The sequence below is a fragment of the Sphaerodactylus townsendi genome, linkage group LG10, assembly GCF_021028975.2.
Source record: "Sphaerodactylus townsendi isolate TG3544 linkage group LG10, MPM_Stown_v2.3, whole genome shotgun sequence".
In the NCBI taxonomy this organism is placed as follows: domain Eukaryota; kingdom Metazoa; phylum Chordata; class Lepidosauria; order Squamata; family Sphaerodactylidae; genus Sphaerodactylus; species Sphaerodactylus townsendi.
The window spans coordinates 77,906,878-77,926,672 of record NC_059434.1 but is presented as its reverse complement, the minus strand read 5'-3'; the positions used below and the strand labels follow the sequence as shown (position 1 = coordinate 77,926,672).

The 19,795-nt window shown below is 44.5% G+C and overlaps 1 protein-coding gene and 1 long non-coding RNA gene across 2 annotated transcripts; one reads left to right on the top strand and one right to left on the bottom strand.

The window, feature by feature from the left end:
• Positions 1-88: 88 nt before the first annotated feature.
• Positions 89-12,156, top strand: COPS4 (COP9 signalosome subunit 4). The gene is made up of 10 exons (XM_048510092.1): positions 89-233; positions 1,337-1,416; positions 2,202-2,353; positions 3,788-3,891; positions 5,391-5,544; positions 6,311-6,461; positions 7,270-7,440; positions 8,873-8,988; positions 10,779-10,863; positions 11,683-12,156. Exons 1-10 carry the CDS (start codon positions 160-162, stop codon positions 11,814-11,816), a joined length of 1,221 nt encoding a protein of 406 aa, XP_048366049.1. The 5' UTR covers positions 89-159; the 3' UTR covers positions 11,817-12,156.
• A 1,197-nt stretch (positions 12,157-13,353) lies between these two features.
• Positions 13,354-13,972, bottom strand: LOC125439728. The gene is made up of 2 exons (XR_007245573.1): positions 13,583-13,972; positions 13,354-13,494 (listed from the first exon to the last, which is right to left on the bottom strand). It is a non-coding gene; the product is annotated as an uncharacterized LOC125439728 (long non-coding RNA).
• Positions 13,973-19,795: the final 5,823 nt, after the last annotated feature.

Sequence of the window (19,795 nt, the reverse complement as noted above, 5' to 3'; positions counted from 1 at the left end):
CTCTCGACGTCCCCGCGCGAAGGCCGACGTGCTCCTTTCTAGCGCGCACCGCTCTATGGTGACGCAGCGGCTTCATTGGGGTGAGCCGTTGGGCTGTAGGTGTCTCCCTCGCCCCGCCCTCCGGAAGCGCTGGGCACCCGGCGGGGGGGTGGGGACAAGATGGCGGCCGCCGTGAGGCAGGAGCTGACCCAGCTGATGAGCTCCAGCGGTTCCCACAAGGATCTGGCCGGGAAGTGAGTGGCTGCTCGCCTCCCACCCGGGGTTGTCCATGGCAACGGGGATACGGGGCGGGGGTCTCTCTCTCCTGGGGAGTTTCTAATAAGGAGGCGAGATGTCTCAGAACGTGGAGTTAACCTAGACCTGTAACATTTCATACAGGGCGAGATAGGTTGTCAGCGACTGCTGTTGTGAAGGGTGTCTGTACTTAACGTTTGAGTTTTACCTAATCATACATTATCCTGTGCTGTGTGGAGCATCTTAAGTACTCCAGACAAACCTGGACTTATTCTAGATTGAAGCGAAGTTGTGTAGGTCATGGTCGGTCGGTAGGTGGGTGGGTGGAGACCACCAAGGAAGGCTGGTGTTGCTGTACAGAGGAAGCAGGCTATCAGTGACTGCTGTTGTGAATGGTGTCTGTTGTATGTGAAGTAGCAGTTTGAATCTAAGTTGTGTAGGTCTGGTCAGTAGGTGGATGAGAGACTACCACAAGTTGTCAGTGGCTGCTATTGTAAATGGCGTCTGTACGTTTGAGTTTTACCTAATCATACATTATTCTGTGCTGTGTGGAGCATCCTAAGTACTCCAGACAAATCTGGACTTATTCCAGCTTAAAGCTAAGACGTGTAGGTTGTGGTCAGCAGGTGGGTGGGAGACCACCAAGGAATTCCCTTCTCACTGGACACAGTGTATAACAGACTGTGATACGCCTCTGAAGATGCCAGCCACAGATGCAGGTGAAATATTAGGAACAAGATCCACGGCCACACAGCGCGGAAAACCCACCACAACCAGTTGAATCCAGCCGTGAAAGCCTTCGACAATACATTTACTTTCTTGCTCACTCTTTATCTTCTCAACACTTGTGCATGGAGAACAAGCATCCATGGTGGAATGTGGATTTGAACCTGGTTCTCCCAGACTCTAGTCTGCTATCTCAACATGTTCTCAACACATGTTCTCAATACTTTATGTTCTCAACATGTAAAGGAAATTAGGGTTAGACCAAATATTATTTTTGTAATACAAAATGTGTAAATTAAAATTTGATGTAGAAATGCTAATTTGCAGTATTGTATGCACAGTTAACAGTAATCTGTATCCTTTAACTTTCTGGCAGGTATCGTCAGATATTGGAAAAAGCTATTCAGCTGTCAGGAGCTGAGCAGTTAGAAGCATTAAAAGCTTTTGTTGAAGCAAGTGAGTATACAACTCTGCAGTTAGGGATTACAGCAGGATGACTTTGGAAGTGGTGAATTGCCATCAGGAAGGGTATATGAATGGTCTTAGAATCACTGTGCAGTGAAACTCCTGAACAGTTCTTATATAAATAAATGTGTGGTGTGTGAATCGCGACCATTGGCAAGGCCCACTCCTAAAAAACATAATGGATCATTAATTAAACTCTTTTGGGTTTATAGCAAGAGCCACTCTGCACACTGCAGCATGAACTGCAGCCGTGCTGTAAACTGACTATACAGACTCTCATTCACTGAGGTGGTACAATTAGATGTCGTGGTGATTGGACCTTGATAACAGGAGGAGGGGGCAAGAGTGAAGGGTATGTAACACATTCTGTGTGTTTGGTATTTGTGTGTGCTTGTTTATTTATTTACTCGTAATTACACCCCACATTTCTCCCCATAGTGGCTGACATAGTTGCTGTCTTCTCAATTTTATCTTCATGACAATCCTGCATGGTAAATTAGGCTGAGTGTGTGTGATTGGTCCAGGGTTGCCCAGCCAGCTTCCATGGCAGATTTGAACCCAGATCCCAGGCACAACACCACACTGTCACACTGGTGACATTGAATACAACCTTAATTTCTGTAGCTGGTGCTGTGGTTTGAAGGTTTGTTGGTATTCAGGGGTTCAATTCTTGAGTAGCCTTAATAGTAACAATGCTTATTGGCTGAATTCTGGCTACAGTGGGAGTCTTAATGTAAATTTATGTCTTTTTGTCTTTTTTTTGTCTTTTAAACTAGTGGTGAACGAAAATGTCAGCTTAGTGATTTCACGGCAGTTACTGACAGACTTCTGTACCCACCTTCCAAGCCTTCCTGATAGCACGGCCAAAGAGATTTACCACTTCACCTTGGAAAAAATCCAGCCTCGTGTTATTTCCTTTGAGGAACAGGTAAGAGCAGAGCAGTGGGAATGCATGCGGGGAGTATTAGCCTTGACAGTTGTGTTGCAGAACTTAGAATAATGCTGTTAGGATAACCAACATACACATTCCACAGTGCACATACACATTCCACAACAACAAAAATGCACTGAGTGCATTTAGCAGTTAAAACAAACAGAGGTTTTCCAACAATGGGAAACTAGCGCTTGAAATGTTTCTGTCAGCATCCAACATCTTGTTCTTGTTCACTTGCCTCTAAAGTGTTTGCAGATCTTTTGTTGCTTTCATTCCACATTTCTTCTAATTTCCTTTTTTGTGTCCTAAAGACTTCCTAAAGATTTTAATTCTTTAGGAAATATATTGATGATGGTATCTACACTACAAGTTGCTGAAGCAGGAGGTGGTTCTTCTCCTTGGGGGTGGAAAGTGCCGTCAAGTCGCAACTGACTAACGGTGACCCTGTAGAGTTTTTGTGGCAAGAGACATTCAGAGGTGGTTTGCCATTGTCTGCCTTGATGTGGCGACCTGGACTTTCTTTGTGTCCTCCTTCCAAATGCTAACCAATGCCAACACTGTTTAGCTTCTGAGATCTGGCCTGATCAGGCAAGCCTGGGTCAGGCAGGTCAAGGCCTTCTTCTTAGGTCTTATTTAAGTTAGTACTGTGTTTCCCCGAAAATAAGACCAATCCCCAAAAATAAGCCCTATCATGATTTTTGGAGGAGTCTTAAAATATAAGCCCTACTCCAAAAATAAGCCCTACCGGTAGTTACAGATCAGGATGGTGTGATCCAGCAGGGTACTCCCTGCCAATGGGGATGCAGCTTGCATCACACGGGGAAGCAACGGGGCTTCCGAGAGCCCGCCTTAATGAATTGTGAAGGTACCATATTTCCCCTAAAATAAGCCCTACCCCGAAAATAAGCCCTAATGCATCTTTTGGTACAAAAATTAATATAAGACCCTGTCTTATTTTTGGGGAAACACGGTAAGATTTTCGGACCAGATTCTTCCCCACAAGTCAGTTCCATAAGAATAATCTGATGTACATCAAATTGATTCCACCTTGATTTGCCTTATTTTTGCCTAGCCATTTACTCATAACATTACAGAATTCTGATTAAATACTTATTGCCTTTATCTTTATAATACAATTATCCCTGATGCTCTGTTTCAGCTCATATTGGGCTATTGCTCTTTGGCAATCACAGCCATCAGATAGGAGGCAATCTTGCTCTTATTCCCCTTTAAAGATAGCAGCTGCAGCCTTAGTTAATATTGCATTTTCTCCCTCAGCAAACAGCAACCGTCAGTTACAGACTTAATCCCAATGGGGCATATGCATTCCTAGCTCCTTAATCTTTGATCTTCTCTGATACCTTGGTTCATGCTAGATGGATATCTTTATTGGCTGTTCTGTTTCATACTAAGCCCTCCCTTTCCCAGGTCGCTTCTATCAGGCAACATCTTGCATCGATTTATGAGAAGGAAGAAGACTGGAGGAATGCTGCACAAGTGTTGGTGGGAATTCCTTTGGAAACAGGCCAGAAGTATATACTATTATTAGAAAAGTTGTAATTTATTACTGTTGCTTTTTCATCTTTATGTGTTGCATCTCCTTTGGTGGTAAAAACGCTCCATTCTTTGGGCCTTCTGGGCCTAAAATGAGAGCCAAAGTGGTGTAGTGGTTAAGAGCAGGTGGATTCTAATCTGGAGAACCGGGTTTGATTCCCCACTCCTCCACCTGAGTGGCAGAGGCTTATCTGTGTTTCTGCACTCCTACATTCCTGCTGGGTGACTTTGGGCTAGTCACAGTTCTTCAGACCTCTCTCAGTCCCACCTACCTTACAAGGTCTCTGTTGTGGGGAGAGGAAGGGAAAGTAGCTTCTAAGCCACCTTGAGTCTCGTTAGGGTTAGGGTTTATGTACTCCCCTGTGATTTGACAAGGAAACTAGCATTCCTTTCTATTGTACTGTAAGAAAAGGGATCTTTTTGCTTAAACAACCATTTCTTCTTTAACTGGATACTAAGACTTGGATGAAGTGAAAGGGTAAAAAATTTAGATTCAAAGCAATTGTTTCAGCCAGTCTAAGTATGTCTTTCTTTTTGGTGAACTGGAGGCATTGTATATAACAGTGTTTTCCAACCTTTTCGACGACACGGTACTCTTGACCTCACTTCAAAAAGGGAAGGGAAGCATGGGGGGTGGGTGGGAAGTGGCTGCTGATCTTGCAGCAGGCCCTGCCCCCTGGGCCAGCTTCATATCCTTGCTGGTGCCGGGGGGAGACACCGCAAAAGTGAGGGGGGGTCAGTAGATTGCCGCGGTACCCCTGGGACATGCTCACAGCACCCCAGGGTACCACGGAACCCTGGTTGGGAATCACTGGTATATAACATACTGTATCTTAATTTCTCTATGGATACATGGGCTTTCCTGCATTCCGATTACAGTTCTGTTTGGAAGCCCCACCCGACACACTAGCAGACAGCATGAGAGTGGGGAACCCAAAACCCTGGCCAACCCGTAGCAGCGACCAAATGGGGAATGGTTAGAGGGAAAAGAGGGATGAGGCTGCAGCAAAGCGGGTGGAGAATGAGCAGAGGAAAGAGATGAACATACTGCTCTGTTGGAGGGGAAGAAAGAACCCAAGGCAGGCACGGGGCACTCGTTCAGGTTCGGATTCCCAGCGAATGAAAGGTGAAGGCTGGAGTTGGTCTGCACTGGGAGAATCCTTTCTTTTTTTTTCATCAAAAGCTCAGTGGCACTGGGCCAGTTGCATAAATGAAAATTAAACACGGATAATGTCGTAAATCTGTTGTGTAATTGAAAATCTGTCCCGAAGGGGAGGTGGGCTCATTTCCAGGAGAAACCCTGTGCGCCAGCGGCCACTGGCTTGTGGGAAAGAACGCTCAGGAGCACACAGCACACAACTGCAGTTAGATTGTAAATTCACGCCGGCAGCATCTACTTGGTTGCGAAGGTATGTGACACAACTGTAATGATCTTCCTTTCCTCCACACACCCCCTCTCCCCGCAACCCCATTCAAGGCAATACAATGTGGACTATAAACTGGAAACCTATCTGAAAATTGCCCGGCTGTATCTGGAGGATGATGATCCTGTTCAGGCAGAGGCGTACATCAACAGGGCGTCCCTCCTGCAGAATGAATCAACCAATGAGCAGCTACAGATCCACTATAAGGTAACGTTGTTTATATTAGATTTTGCTCCTCGGCTAGAGGAGGAGCTAGTAACAGTATGGATACTACTGCCAAATGACTACATTGGGATCCCCATCCTTTTTGAGCCTGCAGATGCTTTTGGAATTTTGGTATAGTTTGGTGGCCCCAGCAACAGAATGATTGGCATAGCTTGGCTTCAGTAACACACTGCCGATCCTTGTGCTGTGGTGGCAGCTGCTGCAGAAGCACCATTTTTTGCACAGCCAATCAGAAAAATTGCACAGCCAATCAGAAAAAAGCCTTGCTAGAGAAAAGCCTTACCTGCCTGCCCCCACTTCCTAAAACACTTGGCAGGTGCCAAAAAAAGACATCATGATGCTCACAGTCACTATGTTGGGGACTGCTGGATTATATTATAAGATACCACCTGTCTCATTGGCTGTCACAGCAATGTGAATTAGAAAACCTAGTCTCTCTTTTTTAGACGCAAAGTCTGATTAGCAGAATGCCCCAAACCTATGCAGTGCATTCAACCTGACTAAGGTTTGAAGGTATGTATCTTAGCTGGAAATCTAGTGCACTGTACTTTCACTCCACCCCCCTTTGAGAAGCTGTTGGTGAGACATTCTCAGGTCAACCAAGGTGACCTACTGACATGTCCCGTTGCTTCAGCAGAAGCTGCAAGATCGCACCCCAAAACAGGAGCAACGCAATTAGACACATGGTATAGGATCCAAGCAAAGGGTGTGTCAGATAACTTTAATTATTCTGTTTTCCTCTTTTCAGGTGTGTTACGCTCGGGTTCTCGACTACAGAAGGAAGTTCATTGAAGCCGCCCAGAGATATAATGAGCTGTCCTACAAGAGCATCGTCCACGAAAGTGAACGATTGGAGGCTCTGAAACATGCTTTGCATTGTACCATCTTAGCATCGGCAGGTAAAACCTGGGTCCAGGGCATTATTCATGGACTGTTATCTTTGGATCTGCTCTTTTTAAAGCTTAATCCGTTGTTAAAACTATCCTGACAGATATCCTAACGTTCTAACAAACTGGAAAGGAGGCATTGGCTGGGGGTGGGGTGGGGTTCCTCTTTAAATAGTAGTGTGTATTTGATTAAATTAATCTGTAAATACCTAAGCTGCAATGTGGAAGATTTTGCAGTGGAAGATTTTATACTTAGTTTAATACTTATCCTCAAACCAAACAAAACTTACATTGTTGCTCTCCAAATAAATCACATACATTATCAGAAAGTATTGTCTCATAGAAAGACTCTGCTAGAGAAATCTGCATCCAGAAGTCTCTTGCAGTATTGGCAATACTTGGGCGTTTCCATTTAATAGATATGGCTCCTAAAGTTCAACGTAACATCAAAGGTTGCCATGGAGTCTTCCTAACGATTTCGCTCGACAGCCTCTCTCTAGCACACCTACGCACACCGGCCAATGACTTCAAGGGAGATGGGGACATCAGAAGAGAACCAAAGCCAAGGAAGACATTGCAAAAGAGGAAAGAGAGCAAAAGCATCAGTAGTATTATTTCCAATGATGTTCATTGATAATATTTGTCTGTTTTTTGTCTTATTTCCTCTGTTGTGGGAGGAAAAAACATAGCCATTAATGACTCTGAGGTTTCTTCCCATCTATAACTGAGAAAAAGTGAATGTGGGTCATATGCATCATAACAAAAGTGAACAATACTGAGTTGAGACGGGTCAGTTCACAGTTATTCTTCTTTTCTCCAGGGCAGCAGCGTTCCCGAATGCTAGCCACTCTGTTTAAGGATGAACGGTGCCAGCAGCTTTCAGCCTATGGGATCCTGGAGAAAATGTATCTAGACAGGATTATCCGAGGGAATCAGCTGCAAGAATTTGCTGCAATGCTCATGCCGCATCAGAAAGCAACAACAGCTGACGGTACTTGCATCTCTAGAGTCAGCGTGGTGTAGTGGTTAAGACCGGTGGACTCTAATCTGGAGAATCGGTTTTGATTCCCCACTCCTCCACATGAGTGGCAAACTATAATCTGGCGAACTAGATTTGATTCCGCGCTCCTTCACAGGAAGCCTGCTAAGTTACCTTGCCTAATCACAGTTCTCTGAAAACTCTCCCAGCCTCACCTATCTGTTGCGGGGATGGGAAGAAAAGGAGTTGTCAACTGCTTTGCAACTAGGGTGTTGTGGGTTTTCCGGGTTGTTTGGCCGTGTTGCAGTAGCATTCTCTCCTGACGTTTTGCCTGCATCTATGGCTGGCATCCGCTGAAGATGCCATAGATGCAGGCGAAACGTCAGGAGAGAATGCTACTGGAACACAGACATACAACCCAGAAAACTCACAACACCATAGTGATTCTGGCCAAGAAACCATGAAACAATGCTTTGCAACTCCTTGCAGTAGAGAACAGCAGTGTATCAATCCAGCTTTTCTTCCTCTCTTGAATTGTGGGCGTACACTCTTCTGAATTTCTCGGGAACTTATCCGTTTGTCCTTTGGCCCCTCTGTCCTTGAAAACCGAGCATGCTTTGCACTTTGTACATTCTGCATAGCAGTCTTGAGCAACAGGCTGTAGAAAGATCTCACACACTATGCTGAGTCAAGACTCATGTTTGCCAGTAAGTACACGCTCTGCGGGAGCGCTGTGATGATGCAAACAGTATTTTATATTATCAAAGGCTTTCGCGTCCGGAATCATTGGGGTGTTGTGGTTGTGGAATCATTGGGGTTTCCAGGCTGTATGGCCGCGTTCTAGTAGCATTTTCTCTTGACGTTTCGCCTGCATCTGGGACTGACATCTTCAGAGGATCTTTAGGGCAATATGGGGAGATACAGTCTCAAAGATATACAGGTCCAATACTGCTTAAGGCCTTAAAGGTTAATACCAATACTTTGAAAATGTAGTTGCAGTTTCTGAATTGGCAGGGGTTGGACTAGGTGGCCCTACTAGTCCCTTGCAACTCTGAGACTAAATAAATCAATGCAGTGCTAGCGTTGTACTACCACTTTATTAAGAAAGGCAGAATTGTTACTGTGATCTGCTTTTATCTAAACGAGTAGGACAAAGGTATAGGAAACTACTTTAAAAATACTTTTAACTTAAATTTTAAACTTTTCAAAAATACTTTAAATCTTTTATACTTTTAAAAAATGAAACTTTTTAAAAAAATACAGCAGTAAATTATGCTGATTTTTTCTGTGGTTTTTCCCCCCCCTGTTGTACAGGGCATTGTTTTTAAAAGCGATCTAGTGAAGAGCGTGTGCTGTATTGTCATATTTCAAATATGTGTTTACCTTAAGCTAAACTTACAGCTAGGCACAGACTGAACTTCAAACTGTTGGTTTTCCTCCTCAGGTTCCAGTATCTTGGACAGAGCTGTCATTGAACATAATTTATTATCTGCAAGCAAACTATATAACAACATTACTTTTGAAGAACTTGGAGCATTGTTAGAAATCCCTGCAGCCAAGGTACTTTGACTGGGCTATTGTTCTTTTCTGCAGTTAAGGTAGCCATGGCTTTTATTAGCATTCAGTATTCTAGGGTGGCATTGCGTTTCAAGTAAAAGGAGTAATATGCTGTGTTTATGTGTATGTTTATGAAGAACAGTAAAAGAAAACCAATTCAGCTTTGACTATTGCAAAATTAAAGTCATGTTCCCATTAAAAGCAGGCCATAATAACTGGTTTTAGGAAGAGCCAATCCTATGCTAGAAATTCACCTTCTGTTGGATGGTTGGCTAAACAGGATAGTAGAAAATGGTTATTGGTATTGGAATCAAACACAAAATCGTGATACTTTTCCTCCAAAGAAGTAAGTATTTCACTCATGCTCTAATTTAGAGAGCCAGCATGGTGTAGTGGTTAAGAGCAGGTGCACTCCAATCTGGAGAACTGGGTTTGACTCCCCGCTTTGCCACTTGAGTTGTGGAGGCTTATCTGGTGAACCAGATTAGCTTGTGCCAGCTGATGACTTTGGGCTAGTCACAGTTCGTTGGAGCTCTCTCAGCCCCATGCACCCCACAGGGTGTTTGTTATTGGGGGGGGGGGGAGGAGATTGTAAGCCCCTTTGGATATAAGTCCAAACTCTTCTTCTTCATTGAGGATATTCTGCTTGGTGGCATTAAATCCCACTGGTCTTATGTAGTAGGGGGTGGAAGTTTCCACATGCCTCAGGACCATGTGACTCCCTGGTAGTTTGGATATTCCAGGTGCCGTAGATAGGGCTTGCCCCACAGTTGAATTACTAGTGTGTTAGATTGGGTTGGCGAAAAATAAAGGTGAAGTATGACCACTCTGTGTTAGCTGCTACTGATCTCTATATAGGAGTGATAGGGTATGGGATGCATAGTCAGCAGTTGTGATAGTTTCGGAACCAAGAATCGTTTACTTCTTTTTAAGAGTTGCATCATTAGCTTATGAAATGTGAGAAATAGATTGGAGAACTCAAACACTGCATGACGTGCTCCTCCTTTGAATGAGGAGATATTTCTCCTGTTTCCAATTCTCATTCTTTTAATCCTGCCCATGTACATTCCGTATTACATCAGAAAGTTCTAGAGAGTAGCTGTGTTGGTCCGCAGCAGATGAGCTAGATTTGAGTCCAGTGGCACCTTAGAGATGATGAGATTGTTTGGGCAGTAGCTCCCTTTGTCAGATATCAGATGGTCTCCTGTTGTTCTCTTAAGGTGGTACTGGACTCAAATTGAGCTCATCAGAAACTTTTTTTAGAGTTCTGCAGATCATGACATGAGACTAGCAGTAACTCATTGCCTTATGATCAGACAGAAAGACCCTTAGGTTAATCCAGTACTTGTATGCAGAGATCTCTGGATACACAAGTTGACTGGCATTCACATATGTAGTGGTTAGGAGCAAATGGAGTCTAATCTGAAGAACCGGAGAACCATGGTGTAGTGGTTAAGAGCAGGTGGAGTCTAATCTGGGGAACCAGGTTTGATTCCCCACTCCTCCACCTGAGTGGCAGAGGCTTATCTGGTGAACCAGATGTGTTTCCACACTCCTACATTACCACTGGATGACCTTGGGCTAGTCACAGTTCTTCAGAACTCTCTCAGCCCCACCTGCCTCACAAGGTGTCTGTTGTGGGGAGAAGGGAAATGAGCTTGTAAACCACTGAGTTTCTTTACAGGAGAGAAAGGTGGGGTATAAACCCAAACTTTTCTTCTTGTTCTATGTGTTTAAAAGCCCTACCAGGAAAGCGCTTGTGACACTTTTGGAGTTCTCTTTGTTCCTTTCAGGCAGAAAAGATTGCCTCCCAGATGATAACAGAAGGCCGCATGAATGGATTTATTGATCAGATAGATGGAATCGTTCACTTCGAAAGTAAGTTCGCCGAAAGGCTTTAATTTCCTCTCTGTGTGAATGAGCGTGAAAACCACGTGCAAAAATCCACACACATTTTATCATTCTGGCTATAACCAACAGGTGGCAGTGTGGTCCCCAATAAATTGTTGTGATATTTAGTTCACCTGTACAGATTTTTATATTCTGGAATAACTGTAGTGAGTAGACTTGATAGCAGTTTTTGCTTTGCATCTGTCTAGTGCAGTGATGGCGAACCTTTTCGAGACCGAGTGCCCAAATTGCAACCCAAAACCCACTTATTTATCGCAAAGTGCCAACACGGCAATTTAACCTGAATACTGAGGTTTTAGTTTAGAAAAAACAGTTGGCTCCGAGGCATGCGTTACTCAGGAGTAAGCTTGCTGGTAGTCGGTGGCTTTGCTTTGAAGCAACCATGCAACTCTTCCAACGGATCACAACCCTAGGAGGGTTCACTCAGAAGCTGGCCCCATTGCCAGCAACCGAGCTTACTCCCAGGTAAAGAATTGCGCTTTAGTTCTTCACATGAAAATCAGTGGGGTTTAACAGTGCTTAACAGGATTACCTACACTGCTTCCCCAAAACTAGGTCTTAGGTTTAATGCTAATAATTGAGCCCAGCAGCCCAGGCCAGCCTAGATTTTTTTTTTTGGGGGGGGGGGGCGCACTCTGTTTGCACATGTCCACAGAGAGGGCTCTGAGTGCCACCTCTGGCACCCGTGCCATAGGTTCGCCACCACTGGTCTAGTGTCTAAGTTTACATGTTGTCATAGCGTGAGAGTGAGTTCTGCTGTTTTTCATTGCTAATTGTGTCTTGCAGCTCGTGAAGCCTTGCCAACTTGGGACAAGCAGATCCAGTCCCTTTGCTTCCAAGTGAACAATCTTCTGGAGAAGATCAGCCAGACTGCCCCAGAATGGACAGCCCTGGCCATGGAAGCTCAGATGGCTCAGTAGGCTCTCCAAGCTTTAGAGAAGAAACATTTATATTTATGTCGTCTAAACATGTGAAAGAGGCATAAGGAACTGAACTTACTACTTTATCTCAACATACGGTAGAACCACGAATAGGGAAAGCGTAGCGAGTGTATATGGTGATTTCTAACTTTTTTTCTCTCAAAGGCGCATTAGTCCATTGTTTTTAAAGCTGTTTAAAACAACCAGAAGCGTGTTTTGTTATTAATTTCAGTTGCTTAGTGGCCTTGTGAATATTTTTGTGTTGTGAAAACTGAAGTGATGTATTCTCTTTTGTTATAGCTGTTCCAATAAAGACAAGTTGGGCGTTAATGAAACAGTATCTGATTTTGCCAGCGTTCATTTGCTGTGTTTTGTCTTCCCGTAGGCAAGATCCTTTGCGTAAAACCACAGTGGCTTTAATAGAGCGTCTCATGATGAATTTGCATTCCTTGAAATCTTTCATTATTACTTTTTAATGGATGCTGATTTTAAGTTTAATATGTTGATAAATATGAGCAGTATTTTAAGAACATAAGAACTAGCCTGCTGGATCAGACCAGAGTCCATCTAGTCCCGCACTCTGCTACTCTCAGTGGCCCACCAGATGCCTTTGGGAGCTCACATGCAGGATGTGAAAGCAGTGGCTTGCTGCTGCTGCTCCTGAGCACCTGGTCTGCTAAGGCATTTGCAATCTCAGATCAAGGAGGATCAAGATTGGTAGCCATACATCGACTTCTCCTCCATAAATCTGTCCAAGCCCCTTTTAAAGCTATCCAGGTTAGCAGCCATCACCACCTCCTGTGGCAGCATATTCCAAACACCAATCATGTTTCCTTTCATTAGTCCTAATTCTTCCCCCCAGCATTTTTAATGTATGCCCCCTGGTTCTAGTATTGTGAGAAATAGAGAAAAATTTATCTGTTGACATTTTCTACCCTATGCATAATTTTATAGAATTCAATCATATTTCCCCTCAGACGTCTCCTCTCCAAACTAAAGAGTCCCAAACGCTGCAGCCTCTCCTCATAAGGAAGGTGCTCCAGTAGGAAGAAAATATGTGGAAGAAAATCTTCCAGCCAGGATTTTCTAAAGCAAAATAGGAAAGTTGTCATTGGAGGCAGAATGCAGCTTTCATTTTCAAAATAAACGTTACCAGATCTGAAAACTGAAAAAATAGGTTTGGACTAGAAGTATGCACGTCTGAGCAGCAGTGGTGTAGTGGTCAAGAGCAGGTGTACTCTAATCTGGAAGAACTGGGTTTGATTCCCCACTCTGCCGCCTGAGCTGTGGAGGCTTATCTAGGGAATTCAGATTGGCCTGTACATTCCAACACATGCCAGCTGGGTGACCTTGGGCTAGTCACAGTTCTTCGGAGCTCTCTCAGCCCCACCTACTTCACAAGGTGTTTGTTGTGAGGGGGGAAGGGAAAGGAGTTTGTAAGCCCCTTTGAGTCTCCTATAGGAGAGAAGGGGGGATATGAATCCAACTCTTATTCTTCTGATTAAACCGAGGAATGGAAGAGAAGGAGAGACTGCCATATTGGAGGTGAGAGTTTAATGTCTTACATAGCTCTTTGCCTTTCTCCAAGGCTTGCAGAAGCAGAATACATTATGCAAAATATCACACATCAATCTGTTCAAGTTGAGAACTGTAGAGTGTAGCTTGTCAGCTTGTTCCACTATGAAAAAGGGAGAAGGGGAAAAGCACTTTTTACTAGATGAAAAACAAGGTGGAACTTAAGTATTTAACATGTGACTTCTGCTCACCTGCATCCTATCTCAGCCGAGCCACATGCTGGTAACTACACACAGATTCCTTGAGTTCCCCAACCTTGTCAGCACTTGGAGGAGGTGTATGCAATGCTCTTTCAGTCAGTACAGTTCCATTCGATATGCAGAAGCTGTCCCAATTTTCACTGCAGGAACTGAATTCCCAAACCCATCCTGGACCACAATCTGCTGCTGATTCTCTGACATTTTCATGGCAGCCCAGAGAACCTGCCGCAGATTGTGGTTGGGCAAATTTATCCGGATACCAGCCAGTAGTGGGATCCAAACATTTTAGTAACAGGTTCCCATGGTGATGGGATTCAAACAGTGGCGTAGCGCCAATGGGGCTGGGCGGGGCACGACGGGGCGGGGCATTAATAATTTCTCTGCTACTGTAAAAAACTCTTACTGTAAAAAAAAAGTTCCTAATTTTCAGCTGGTATCTTTCTGTCCATAATTTAAACTCATTATAGCAAGTCCTATCATCTACTGCCAACAGAAACAACTACTTCTCCTCTCATTGACTGCCTGTCAAATACTTAATACTTTCAAATACTTAATTTTGTTTCTAGAAATCAAAAGAAGGATACTTTCCTTAAACAAGGAACGTTACCATATTACTAAAACATGTTTTTAAAACAGTCCAACAGGGAGAATTATCCCGTTTTCTACCTTCGCTAACCAGCCGCATAGGAAACAACAGGACTTTATGATTTTTGGACCTAATGGAATTTCTAACAGAAAAGCAGACCCAATTAATAACCCCCTCTCGACACACATAAATAATTAGTAACCCACTCTCGGGAACTGGTGAGAACCTGCTGGATCCCACCTCTGATACCAGCTAGCTCAGTGATTCAAAATTATTTTCTGTGTGGTCTATTGAATAGGCTCTCGTTTGAACCCATAGAGTGATTGTAACTGTTTCCACACAGTGATTGTCAAGTGTTTAGGCACATGAGTGCTTTTCTGAGTTTCTATTTGAGCTGATAACTTCTTTCAAGCTGAAATTATTCAACACCAGGGAATTCATCCGGATATTGGATTCTATACGGTTTATTGTTGAAACTTTGCTTCTTGTAATATTTTGCAATGTTAGACAGCAACGTGTTTCGAGCTTGATGCACTGCAAAATTATTTTGCTGGCTACTTGGTTGTTACACTGACCCCCACTGTATTTATCATGGTGGATCCACCTGGAGGTTGGCAACCATAGAAATCTGGTAGTGGAAGGCGCACACTGTTAAGCACCTCTCCGTGGACTGTCCTGAGCTCCAAGTAGCCTTTACCCAAAGCTCTTTTTCATTTGGATTTTGTTGCATGCTTGTGTAAGCAACATATAATTAAATCCTGACAGATCAATGTATGTAAGAAGGAAGCATAAGACGGCTAAGATTTTCACTTATTGTACAGGGAGTGTGGTGGAGGAGGAGGCTGCAGTGGCAAACACCTGCCTATAGCATTTTCTTTAGCATGCTGCTTTAGTAGATCTTAGAATCATCAGCGTAGCCCTAAAGAAAAACAAAAACAGGGTTAGTTGGGAGGTGGACCTTTGGATGAGCCACAGTGAGTGGTGGATGGCGGAGCCTGCTGATAAATCTATTTATTGCACACTTGCTTGCCAAACCCTGCATCCAAAATGACAATCCCTGAGCAAGCTTTGCTCTTATCTGCACCAATAGGTGCAGTGACAAGTTTATGGCAGTGTGGGGCAGCAGCAGGAGTAAAATAAAAATGCTGGGGGTGTCTACTGGTATTTCAGGTACAACTGAAATGACAGTGGGTAGCTCTAAGAATTGCCGGGAGCTATGGTTTGTCCAGCTATTTCTAGAGCTACTCATGGAGGAATGGGGGGAGTGATTTATATCCCCCCTTTCTCCTGTAAGGAGACTCAAGGTGGCTTCCAAGTTCCTTTCCTTTCCTCTCCCCACAACAGACACCTTGTGAGGTAGGTGGGGCTGAGAGAGCACTGAAGAACTGTGACTAGCCCACGGTCACCCAGCCAGAATGTAGGAGTGCCAAAACACAACTGGCTCACCAGATAAGCCTCCACCACTCAGGTGGAGGACTGGGGAATCAAAACCAGTTCTCCGGATTCGACTCCACCTGCTCTTAACGCTACACCATGGTGGTGAGGTAGTGATTACAATGTCGCATACCCCTACCATTTTGCCCCAAACTCTCTTATTGTGTGATTTAACCATAGAGTTTTGGGCAAAAGTCTAGAGTGGTGATGTCACTTACAGATCATGCTGGAAATGGCATCACTGCAGATTCCACCTCCCATTTTGCCTTCCACTTTCCTCCCGCTACCCAGCTGAAACACTTATTTCAGTGAGATATTCATGGGTTTCTCTAGTGGGCTAAATAGTGCCTCTCAGAACTTTTGAGGTCAGGATAATGGGCCAGGGTCAGGAAAGAGGTTGAAGGCCCTTCCCCATTCATCCCACAGGCACAATCCAAACCAGGCATTGCAAGCCAGGAATTTAGGAGAACCTATAAGTCATGTGTGACTTCAAGACAGAGAGTGGGGACAGTGGACCTCCCCGGATACTCTGTTGTGTAATGTATACATTTGCCTACACGTCTACTAATGTCAACCATTTGGGACGGAGGAAAATTCTCTTAGACAGGAAATAAGTTTAGCCCCAACCCAAAACCTATCATGAATGGGATCTCTTCTTCTGTCCTATCTGCACTGACCAAAGGCCCTACGCTACTTCTCTTTCTTCTGGAAGGTGTTGAGGACTAACACTGTAACTTTGCCATTCCCCTGGAAAAGAAAAAGGATCATTGATACCATAATGGGTCAATTTCCTGTCACACATTTTATAAATAAACCTGCAAAAAAAACCGCACCAACCTCCTTAGAAGATTCCTAATTCTTTCCTCCTTTTAATGTCCCTTTGTAATTGACAAAGGGAACACGCAGAGCAGTAGGTGGTAATTAAGGTGTCTTTGCAGAGGGATCCCTGCAAAACAAAAAGATATTTAACATTCGTGTTGTTTAAGAAGAGAAAAATTGCAGGTGGGTCAGATGTAAAATGCACAAGGGGACCCAAACAGAGGTGGAGCTTCCATGGGGCTGCCCGGGGACAAATGCCCCGGGCGGCCGCTGTTCACATCATATGGAGGAAAATTGCCCCCCCCCCCACACACACACCACTCTTCCTTTCCCCATCGGCCCCGCCCCGCCCGGCTGCTCCTTCAGCCAACGGAGCCTCCGCCGACTGAAGGAGCAGCCTGGCAGAGCTGCCACCAAGTGCCTCTCGGTCCCACCAGGCCCAGCCCTGCCAGCTGCTTGGGACTGCTGTTGCCTAAGATAAGTGGGGCACGGGGGGGGGGCACCCGTAGCAGGTGCTGCCCTGGGCGCCATTTTCCCTTCGTACGCCTCTGAACTAAAAACTGAAAACACATGGAATGGAACCCCGACGGTTTTAGAAAATAAATTTTGAGTGGGACGGTGCTCACAGTATTTGACTCCAGACAGCAGCAACCACGTATGCTCCCCAGAGCTCTTTGGAGAAAGGGCAGGATAAAATTAATATGGGTTTCCCTTTCTGAACCTCTCCATTCAAAACTGGTTCCTACCAAGTGAATTCTCAGCAACCTCCATCACCAAATTCTAGCTTTCTTCGAGAACAGCCACAACACCTTATAGTGGCATAAAATATAAGAGCGTAGTAGAAACGTGCCAGAAATAGAGGATTAAAAGGTAGAATTTAAAATGTATTGCACTAGATTCCAAAAAAGCAAGGAAAGGCAATATGGTCTGATGGAATACTTACTGGGATATTGTATCTGGTCCTGTATACAGCCCTCAGTGCCACAGATGGTCCGCACAAACAGCATTCATTCATAGCCGAAGCAATTTTGCATCCCAAACAACTGCCAAAACATAGTCCACAGAGGCCTAGTTGGAGAGAGCATGAAAAATGCTGTTTTAGGAAGTCATGGCAGAGGGCCAAGTTGATGGAAAGTAAAATTTGACCCAACAATTTATTTATTTATTGCAGTACATTACATGTATACCCTGCCTTTTTCGGGAAGAGTCAAAGTGGCTAGTGTATAAATCTATAAGACTTCATTGAATTCCCAAATTACGTAGCTCAGATCTTTGGAGAATGCACTGTTTACTTCCTGCCGTTGTGAAAATGTATCGACCCTATTGCCAATTATTTATCCATCCTTAGGTAAATTGGGAAATGGAATAACAGAGCTCCCGGCACACACAAATAATTAGTAACCCACTCTCGGGAACTGGTGAGAACCTGCTGGATCCCACCTCTGGACACGTTGCAGAGGGGTGCTTAGAAGAGCCCCATGTGGCATATCAACAAGCTACATACAGGTCCTCATCCACTGAATGAGTATCACTGTCCAGAGTAGCCACATATGAGAAAATATACCACCAGTCGTGAGATGCCGGTGCATAATAAGAACGTGGCTGTCTCTGTCATGCATCTGCTCCTGGAGAGACAAACTGCTCAAGCAGTTTGAGCCTGGACTCTTTGTCAATAATGTGAGATAAAAAAACATTTCAAATAAGTAAATGAAAACTACCAAGGCAGCTGAAATATCTTTGTGGTTTAGTCACTTCTGACTTGAATTGGCCTGCTTTGATAAGCTATCACACATTACATTTTAATGTGGAGAGCAGCAGTGGTGTAGGAGGTTAAGAGCTCGTGTATCTAATCTGGAGGAACCAGGTTTGATTCCCAGCTCTGCCACCTGAGCTGTGGAGGCTTATCTGGGGAATTCAGATTAGCCTGTACACTCCCACACACGCCATCTGGGTGACCTTGGGCTAGTCACAGCTTCTCGGAGCTCTCTCAGCCCCACCTACCTCACAGGGTGTTTGTTGTGAGGGGGGAAGGGCAAGGAGATTGTAAGCCCCTTTGAGTCTCCTGCAGGAGAGAAAGGGGGGATATAAATCCAAACTCTTCTTCTTCTTCTTCTACCCCCTTAGCTGCATTTTCTACCCTACTCCGCTCCACGGAAAAACAACTGAAGTGGAGAGAAAGATTTTATTTTTGCCATCAAGTTGCGGCCAACCTGTGGCAACCCCATAGGGTTTTCAAGGAAAGATATGATAGAGATAAAGATATTGCCATTGCCTACCTCTGTGTAGTGACCCTGGACTTCCTTGGTGGTCTCCCATCCAAAGACTAACTAGGCCCAACCCTGCTTAGCTTCCAAGATCTGATGAGATTGGACTAGACTGGACTATCCAGGTCTGGGTTAAGGAAGAATGTTAATTATAAATGTAGGCCACTCAGAGTCCAAATGTCACCAAAAACTTGCCACCAAAATCTCAGGGGAAAGTTGGAATTTCTCACCGTGGATGTTTCAACCTGAAAACCTGCCATTTCTGTTTTTCCTCTCCTGTGTGCAAACTGAGCCCATGATTCTTTATTTTTGTGCTTTTTTCTGTTTCCTTAAAGAAGAAGAGTTTGAATTGATACCCTGCCTTTCTCTCCTGCAAGGAGACTCAAGGCACCTTACAAACTCCTTTCTCTTCACCCCACAACCCATGGGGTTGTGGGCTACCTATGCTTGAAGTCATGGGGGATCTGGGCTACCTATGCCTGAAGTCTAATATGTATAATTCAAACACAGGTCCAATGAACATTTCTCCATTTTGGGTAACACCCAGAAAAGATGGAGACCAAGTGCAAGTCATTCATGCTTCTTCTCATGCCTCTCCCTTGGAATATCTACATCTTTTCATGAAGCGATTCGCCTTTCTCCAGACTCCAGCCTAAAAACCCACCACCAATCAGAAAGTATAGCTTCATTTTCTCTCAGACAGAAAGCTATGGGGCAAATTATAGGTCTTCAATAGCGAAACATACCCTTGTAGAAGATCCCAAGTTCAGAGAGACCTGTCTGTGTGGCAAGGAAGGTTATGCATATATGGGAGTAAGCAGAGGTGGGATCCAGCAGGTTCTCACAGGTTCCCGAGAGTAGGTTACTAATTATTTGTGTGTGCCGAGAGGGGGTTACTAATTGGTGATTTTGCCACGTGATTTTTTGCCTTAGTTACGCCCCTCCTCTCAGCAGTAGTGCGCAGAACTTGAAGCAGTCTAGCAGGAGGTGCACTGGCGTGTGTGGCAGCCTGCGCCTGCATGCATTCATTTCCTGCCCAAGGGCCGGAACAGCAGCTGCGTCCTTGCCACAGCCCCGCCCAGGAATGCCCCGCCCCCGGAA

What these genes read in the sequence shown, in the direction of transcription:
- COPS4 (XM_048510092.1), top strand. Translation starts at nt 160, where the DNA reads ATGGCGGCCGCCGTGAGGCAGGAGCTGACCCAGCTGATGAGCTCCAGC. An exon ending in TACCATCTTAGCATCGGCAG is followed by an intron (nt 6,462 to 7,269) that starts GTAAAACCTGGG and finishes TCTTTTCTCCAG; the next exon opens with GGCAGCAGCGTTCCCGAATG. An exon ending in GAAAGCAACAACAGCTGACG is followed by an intron (nt 7,441 to 8,872) that starts GTACTTGCATCT and finishes TTTCCTCCTCAG; the next exon opens with GTTCCAGTATCTTGGACAGA.